At 31.5% G+C, this 9,430-nt stretch overlaps 2 protein-coding genes across 4 annotated transcripts in view; both read left to right on the top strand.

Moving 5' to 3' along the window:
* The window catches only part of LOC112501743, a 4,357-nt gene extending 2,848 nt beyond the window's left edge, over positions 1-1,509 (top strand). Inside the window, exons 1-2 of one of the 3 annotated variants that reach the window (XM_025105452.1) lie at positions 7-298; positions 381-1,509. In XM_025105452.1, coding sequence (XP_024961220.1) covers positions 427-1,407 — 981 coding nt within the window. In that variant the 5' untranslated portion in view covers positions 7-298; positions 381-426 and the 3' untranslated portion in view covers positions 1,408-1,509. Of the gene's footprint in view, positions 1-6; positions 299-380 lie in introns of those variants that run through there. The other 2 variants (XM_025105453.1, XM_025105454.1) reach the window with 2 other exon arrangements.
* A 4,902-nt stretch (positions 1,510-6,411) lies between these two features.
* Positions 6,412-9,430, top strand: part of LOC112501734 — a gene marked incomplete at its 5' end in the record, with an annotated part of 9,558 nt that continues 6,539 nt past the window's right edge. The window contains 2 exons of the mRNA XM_025105441.1: positions 6,412-7,175; positions 7,258-7,819. Coding sequence (XP_024961209.1) covers positions 6,412-7,175; positions 7,258-7,819 — 1,326 coding nt within the window. The remainder of the gene's footprint in view (positions 7,176-7,257; positions 7,820-9,430) is intronic.

The following is a 9,430-nucleotide window of genomic DNA, read 5'->3' on the forward strand; positions in this document are numbered from 1 at the left end:
TCCGTTGTGATGCTTGTCAAGCTAAGGATGAAGACTTGTTCTATCAATGTGATAGTTGTGATTTTTGGCTCCACAAGACTTGTGCTTCCTTAGCCACCACCATTGATCTACCCCACCATCGTAATCATCCTCTCGTTCTCGTCTATTCACTCCCGGATAATTTTTATAATTTTCTTTATTACTGCGAGTTCTGCAACAAAGTCATCCTAAAAAACGGTTGGTTGTATCATTGTGCAAACTGTAGATACTTTGCCCACATTAAATGYGCYTTAAACGCAGAGCAACCTTCCATTCCAAGGTCAAACTTTTTCTTTTTCTTTTCTGATTTTTGTTTTTACTTTTATGTGAATGTTTCTTCTAAATTGAATATATCATTTCAGCAATGCTCCAGATACTTATACTGCTGAAGAACGCAAAAACGATTTTATGCAATTTCCCATGTCACATGCATTCACAGATCCACTAAAGTTTCTTCATTCGGAGAAGGTATCTTTAGACGATGATGGTGCAATAGAAATTAGCCATTGGAGTCATGGTCATCCATTGAATCTTAGCGTTGAACCTCAAGGTAACAACATGCCCGAAATTAATTGTGATGATCCAATAGAGGTATGTTATGGATGTGTACGACCCCTCTCCCTTCCATACTACAATTGCAAAGATGGATGTTCATTTACCCTCCACAAATATTGTGCCGAATTACCGCTCACATTAGAACATCATCTTCACCCAGATCATCCACTTGATTTGGTAGACACCAGTGAAGATGAGCACTTCTATAGCTGCAACGGTTGTTTTAGCAGAGGCAACAAGTTTGTCTACAAATGTGAAACTTGCAAGTTCTACTTGGATGTAAATTGTGGATTTTTACCCAACACCATCATACATAAATCTCACAAACATCCTCTTACCCAAGTCATGGATCCCAACCAAGCTTGTGAGGCATGTGACAAAACATTTACGGGTATAAGTTTTGCTTGCAAAGCTTGTAATTTCCAACTAGACATGTATTGTGCAATACGGTCTCCTCAATTACTTACTCATAGGTATTGCAAAGGACATGAAATCCCATTGACGTATCCCCCGGTCGAAGATCATCCCGAAGATTTTTATTGTGATATATGTGAGAAGGAAATGCACCCCAAGCTCCCACTCTATCATTGTCACAAATGCAAAAATTCATTTCACCTGGATTGCATTAATCAAATTGATTTGTATGCGAATGTCGTCGGGTGGGAGAAGGCTATAATCGAGTCTTCTCATCACAAACATCCATTAATGTGTGTTCGAAGAAAGACAACATGTGAGTATGTGTGTCCTTTTTGTAATCTTGATATTAATGGTGGTTTGATGCTTGAGTGTCAGATCGAAACATGTCCTTTTAGAATTTGTTATTCTTGTTATTAAAATATCAGAAAGTCTCGTTTTCGTATCTATGCGGCATGATAGTAAAGTACATGGAATGGCTACTCATGTTTGTTCAAGGGTGTAATTTGTTACATATATTTTAACTTTACAATAATTGCAACTTGTCCTGTGGCACTTGTTGGGTTGGGTCCATAAAGATGTAACAATGTAAATTATATGCAATGGCTATTAAGCTTAGATGAGATGTGATGTGTAGCAAAATACATTTAAAATGTATAAGTTCATATGTAATTCAAAACGTAATTCATAATTTACACATATCATAGTTATTATCGTAGATAACATACATTTATTTCTACTATAAACAATATATGTACACATATATGTGTGTGTGTGTGTGTGAGATACATTATTGAAAGTTACTAATTTTTTTAAGGAAAATAACGTCAATTAATTGTGAATATCATACGTGATTTTCGATGAAAATTGTAATTTTTTTTTAAATAAACTACTTTAATAAAGGAAATATTTTAAATGAAAAACTAAATCACATTTATTTCAAATGCTGTAAAAAATAATATAAAAAATGCTTAAATCACAAAAAATATAAAAAAGATCATGAATGAATACCTTATTTAAATTTATTAAATTATATATATATATATATATAGAGAGAGAGAGAGAGAGAGAGAGAGAATATTTCAAATACAACCATGTCCATTTGTACAACTAATGTAACCCAATTAATTGGGATATTTATGGGAATGATGAGAGTTCATTTATTATGATTTGAATATTTATGAAAGATGAATATGGTTCATTAATTATGATCAATACTTAATAATAGTAAACAATCAAAACTTCTATGAAATCACATGTTCATCAAATTAAATGGACGGTTGAGATTGAGTTGTATTGACTATGCAAATGTGAAGCGTTGTATAATAACCAATCTATCTCTCTCTCTCTCTCTCTCTCTCTCTATATATATATATATATAAATTTCTGCATATAATATATGTACAACAAATGACATACATGTCTTCTTGGACGATTTTTAAGAAGGTTTTGTTTAATGAAATGATTGACCCAAAATAATTCTCTTTTTTTAAATAGGTATTATTCTTGTTTGATCCTCTCTCTTAGTAATATAATAAAAAAAATATATAATTTTGTTATGATATTAAAAGTTTTTTTAGTATGGTTGGAGATGAAAAACATTTCATTGTATAAAAAGACACTATTGCACTGTGTTTTTTTGTTATGGTTGAAGATAGTCTTATAAGAACTATTAGTAACGATAAAATTTATAAGAAATACCATTTTTACAGAACCTCTCTTTCGAGATGCTTTTAACGAAGTCATTCTGTGGACTATCAGTGTATCATAAAAAGATTGTTGTGTTGTGAACAAAATAGCAAATAAATCTTCTTAATGGACTAAACTTGGCAATATAATAAACCCTAAACCCTAAAAAAACAAATAAAATAAAATGAAGTCATTAATGAGATAAAGCTTTAGCATTTTATTAAATTATTGTTTCATTGTAAAGAACATACTTTTAATTTTAAGAAAAAACATTATATTTATTAGTCCAATGTTGAAGTTATATTAAGGTGGTGTTTGGGATTGAGSAATACCATGCCATGAGGTAGAAATTAGAATGCTCTAGAAGAAWACCTGAAGCTCATAAAGAAGGGATCCACATGTCGTTTCCACTTGCAGGATATCAAACAGAAATAACAGTAATGTTTCCATATACTCTATCTCGACAGAAATAATAGGAAGTAATACAATTAAGCAACTAAAATGAGCAATATAGATACGACTGACAGACTATGCTGGCAGCATCAGAGATCAAATGACTTGCTACTGAAAACCCATTACGTGTCAGATCATCAAGTGTTTGACGTAAATTCTACAGAAGGAAAAATAAACAATATTGATGATTTAAAAGGAGGTCCCATAAGATTTCTTGTCACAGCAATTGTAGTTAATCATCCATTTCTTTGCATTGGCATATGTGCATAAACCAGGTTTAACAACTTTGGGGGGGGGGGGAATTAATTGAACTTGTCTTCAAGGTGATTTATATGCAATACCACGACAGGGCAACCAGCTTTTGGAATGCTATCTGAGCGCAGCCCACCACAAGGGTTCAAACCAGCATATTCCAAAAGAATACAGGCATCAAACCCAATGGCTTCATAAAGTGGAACATTACAGCCATAGATACAACAATTTTCACTACATACAAAAAGAGAACTTTTGTTATTTGTTAAACATTAGATGACTTTTGTTTTTGAAGTCGAATTAAGACGGTTGTTAATGTTATTTCAAGTTACCTTCGTTTGTTATTGAGCTCCAAGAAAAATTAATATTAATTTTTGATTAATTTTATTTATTTATGTTCGGTGCTCCCCATGGTTCTAAATCCTGGCTCCACCCCAACACTAAATACATGAGGAAAGATTGGAGAATCCAATATTTGATTTATGATTAGAAATAACGATGAGAAAGTTTCATCAATTTATTAGTTTTGCAAGCATCAGCAAAATCCCGTAATCAGAAAGTCGGTCCATGTACTCACATCTCATAAACAGATTTAAGTAGAAAGCATACCCCCTTCTGAAAACCCATTGCATTATATTGGTTTAACTTTTTGTTAAGGGCTCTAAAGATTTATACCACATTAGTAGAGTAAGCTGTAAGGCTTAGTCTTCTTTAACATGTAAAATGCTCCTTCTAATCATGTGATAAATTACTTCAATTGCTTTATCCAGTTGAATTTGCAAAAAGAAAAAAAAATCCCATAGCATGATTGCTTCTGTGGTGGGATTTGCTCAAGAATTATATTATGTCTGATTTCTCCTTTTACAATGTGACCCTAATTAATAAAGCAAATAATATTTAAAAAGAGACTTATAATGTCATACATATGCATGCTTGGCAGAGGTAGAGTCATAGAAGATATTACAGAGAGCAAACAGGAAGAAGGGAAGAGATAAAAGTCAAATAGGGCATAGAAACATTATGATAGTTGATAGAGATCATGAATGCTTCCATATCATGAACAGACTGACCTCCTGATGCAAGTGATCCAGGTTTGACTAATTTGCTAAAAATTAGTCTATTGGAGCTTACAACGTGCTTGACATTTGTATCAGAGACAACTCAATAGATTTATTCATATTAAATCTAGATATTTTCATGTCAGCACACCATTTGATCAAATTGTAACTTGCAAGGCCGTCCCTGGGGGAGGGCGGCACAGGTGCACGCCCAAGGCCCAAAAATATCAGGGGCCCAAATTTTTCTCCTTAAATACAATAGTAGTCTAAAAGAATTTAATAAATTAAAGAAACACAAAAACCTGTAACATATAATAAGAGACAAAAAGAATTTAGTAGATAATAAGGGTTCAAAAGTATATCAACTAATTACATTGGAGAAGAAAATAAAAAAAAATTAATTGGTCATTCATTATATGCTATTGTTTATTATCTCTCAATTTTTTTTATCTCCAACAAAGTCCAAGGATATTGGCTATTGCTATTTTTATATGCTTGACTGTTTTCGTGCTTCAACAATTCAATATTAAGATCTTGTCATATATTTTTGTTAGATATTTTTATCAATTTCTGCTTTATTGACTATTTTTATTTGGTTATCTTGTTTTAATTGTTTTTGTTGACTATTGTTATCTATTTTTGTATCTACATAAAATATTTTACTATCGTTTGACAATCAATTTATTGTTCTTATAATTTATGACGTGTTTCATGATTTTGTGATTAATCAATAACTTTTTTCTAGTAGATGTATTTAGTAATGTCTCTTATATATGTCATATTCCATAAACTTTTAATCTTAACATCTTATTATAGTTGAGCAAGAAAAGAAGGAAAATATAATTTAAATATTTTCATCAATTGTTTGACTTATGTATTTTTTTATTGGGATTTCACCACACCACAAGATTCTATTTAAGTGCTCAAACAATCATTTGTTGAGCTTGCGTATTATATGTTTAATTCATTATTTATTCTTATTGGATCACAATGGATCATCTTTTCTTTCATATTCTAATTGATCATCATTTGTCTACTTGTCTAGAAAACTTTGATAACCTTCTCTGTTATTGATCTTATTGACCCTCATGATTACTTCTTTCACACGAATTCTCTTTTTATATCAAAATAACACATATTTATTGTTACTAAGATTTCTTTTCTTAGTAAATTATTATCATTTCTTTTACTCAATTTTATACTAATGAAAAATATTTATTGATTTTTTTTCCGTACTTGTTGAGGATCACTACAAAAAAAATGAGCTTTGACGATGCACCTTTTAGGGATGACATGTTTCCGCCGCAAGTTATAGCGACGAGATGTTGTTATATATTATTTCCAATATATTTAATTCATATATGTTTGGGTCTTTAATAGTTAATATAGTACCAAAATATTTTCTTATCATATTAGATACTAAATTTTTTATGTGTCTTATATTTACTAATTTTTTTGAACTATTATTATATATATTAAAAAATTTTGGGCCCCTAATTTTTAACATACATAATCGTATATCAATTAAAACATGTTTAAAAAATACATTTTTATTTTAACAAATTACACCATTATAGTCGTCTCGTTAATACCTTCAAAATGAGTCTAATATTGAATAATTTTTGACTTAATTATTATATATTATATATACTGTGAAAAAATATTTTTAATTATTACGATTTATACTTTTATAGTTTTTGACTTAATTATATTATTATATATTTTATATTATATATTCAATTGTCTTGTTGCTTTCTTTGAATTGAAGGCATATACAATTAACAGGCAAGCTATATCCTGATGATGCATTGATGCAACATTATTCTTGGCTTCTAGCAGGGACATCCAAAAGCCAAAAGCAACATTGATGCAGTCATGCATCCAAATGCCTTCCTCCCTCATCCTTTTAAAGGTAAGGGATGCCCTTTTGTATCTAATTAATGAAATAAATCTGTAGTTTCATTGATATATCATATACGAGGAGAGAATGAGTGAGATTAAACACTTTAGTCATGAAGAACATTCATTGAAGCTGATCGAAAATTGGGAGACAATTGTAGGTGTTACTGATGAAATGACACAACTCATTTGTTGTTATGGATGTCGAGAACCCATATTAGGTGGCTGTGTATATGGTTGCACTTTGTGTTCTCAGTTTTTGCATGAGATATGTGCAAACCTAGCACCGGTTATCAATCACCATTTGCATCCCTTCCATCCTCTTATGCTCGTTGCTCGCGATAGTAACAATTGGATCTGTGACGTGTGCGATAGTCGAGGACTGGTGAAGGGTTTTAGCTATTGGTGTATGAGTTGTGAYTTTGATGCATGCACGAAATGTGGTCTTGCTGTTGCACTCAAAGAGGAAGCATTGATCGAGTTTAAACATGAAGGTCACCCACAACACACTTTAACCCTTCAATCAAGATCTGCTTCATTCCGTTGTGATGCTTGTCAAGCTAAGGATGAAGACTTATTCTATCAATGTGAGAGTTGTGATTTTTGGCTCCACAAGACTTGTGCTTCCTTAGCCCCCACCATTGATCTACCCCACCATCCTAATCATCCTCTCGTTCTCGTCTATTCACTCCCGGATAATTTTTATAATTATTTTTATTACTGCGAGTTCTGCAACAAACTCATCCGAAAAAACGGTTGGTTGTATCATTGTGCAAACTGTAGATACTTTGCCCACATTAAATGTGCCTTAAACGCAGAGCAACCTTCCATTCCAAGGTCAAACTTTTTCTTTTTCTTTTCTGATTTTTGTTTTTACTTTTATGTGAATGCTTCTTCTAAATTGAATATATCGTTTCAGCAATGCTCCAGATACTTATACTGCTAAAGGACGCACAAATGATTTTATGCAATTTCCCATGTCACATGCATTCACAGATCCACTAAAGCTTCTTCATTCGGAGAAGGTATCTTTAGATGATGATGGTGCAATAGAAATTAGCCATTGGAGTCATGGTCATCCATTGAATCTTAGAGTTGAACCTCGAGGTAACAACATGCCCGACATTAATTGTGATGATCCAATAGAGGTATGTAATGGATGTGTACGACCCCTCTCCCTTCCATATTATACTTGCAAAGATGGATGTTCATTTACCCTTCACAAATATTGTGCCGAATTACCGCTCACATTAGAACATCATCTTCACCCAGATCATCCACTTGATTTGGTAGACACCAATGAAGATAAGCACCTTCATAGATGCAATGGTTGTTTTAGCGAAGGCAACAAGTTTGTCTACAAATGTGAAACTTGCAAGTTCTACTTGGATGTGAATTGTGGATTTTTACCCAACACCATCATACATAAATCTCACAAACATCCTCTTACCCAAGTCATGGATCCCAACCAASSTTGTAAGGCATGTAACARAAYATWTACKGGTATAAGTTTTGCTTGCAAAGCTTGTAATTTCCAACTAGACATGTATTGTGCAATACGGTCTCCTCAGTTACTTACTCATAGGTATTGCAAAGGACATGAAATCCCATTGACGTATCCCCCGGTCGAAGATCATCCCGAAGATTTCTATTGTGATATATGCGAGGAGGAAATGCACCCCAAGTCCCCACTCTATCATTGTCACAAATGCAAGAATTCATTTCACCTACATTGCATTAATCGAATTGATTTGTATGCAAATGTCGGGGTGGAGAAGAAGAGAAGATACAAGTCTTCTCATCACAAACATCCATTAATGTATGTTCGAAGAAAGACAACATGTGAGTATGTGTGTCTTTTTTGTAATCTTGATAATAATGGTCGTTTGATGCTTGAGTGTCAGATCGAAACATGTCCTTTTAGAATTTGTTATTTTTGTGTTAAAAATATCAAATAAGTCTCGATTTTCGTATCTATGCGGCGTGATTGTAAAGTACATGGAATGGCTACTCATGTTTGTTCAAGGGTGTAATTTGTTCCATATGTTTTTAACTTTACAATAATTGCAACTTGTCTTGTGGCACTTGTTGGGTTGGGTTGGGTCCATAAAGATGTAACAATGTAAATTATATGCAATGGCTATTAAGCTCAGATGTGATGTGATGTGTAGCAAAATACATTTTAAATGTATAAGTTAATATGTAATTCAAAACGTAATTCATAATTTACACATATCATAGTTATTATTGTAGATAACTTACATTTTTTTTCTACAATAAACAATATATGTACACATATATGTGTGTATGTGAGATACATTGTTGAAAGTTATTGATTTTTTTAAGGAAAATAACGTCAATTAATTGTGAATATCATACGTGATTTTTGATGAAAATTGTAATGTTTTTTAAATAAATTACTTTAATAAAGTAAATATTTTAAATGAAAAACTAAATCACATTTATTTCAAATGTTGTAAAAAATAAAAAAATAATAATGCTTAAATCACAAAAAATATAAAAGAGATCACGAATAAATACCTTGAGAGAGAGAGAGAATATATATTTCAAATGCAACAATATCCTTTTGTACAACCAATGCAACCCAATTAATTGAGATATTTATGGGATTGATGAAAGTTCATTTATTATGATTTGAATATTAAATATGAATATGGTTCATTAATTATGATCAATACTTTATATTAGAATACAATCAAAATTTATATGAAATCACATGTTCGTCAAATTAAATAGACGGTTGAGATTGAGTTGTATTGGCTATACAAATGTGATGGGTTGTATAATAACCAATCTCTCTCTCTCTCTCTCTATATATATATATATATATATATGTATATATATATAAATGAATTTCTGCATATGATATATGTACAACAAATGACATATATATATATATATATATATATATATATATATATATACTAGAAGCGTACTCGCGCAATGCAGCGAGATGCATCATGATTTTAATATTTCATTTTCTTCTTTATCTCAGTCGATATTATAATATGGCTTTATGTGATTTTGAGAAAGTGATAATGTTTTTATTTTTGAATAAAATATATGTTTGA

The sequence above is a fragment of the Cynara cardunculus genome, unplaced genomic scaffold (genome assembly GCF_001531365.2).
Source record: "Cynara cardunculus var. scolymus isolate 2C unplaced genomic scaffold, CcrdV1 Un_Scaffold_509, whole genome shotgun sequence".
Taxonomy (NCBI): Eukaryota; Viridiplantae; Streptophyta; class Magnoliopsida; order Asterales; family Asteraceae; genus Cynara; species Cynara cardunculus.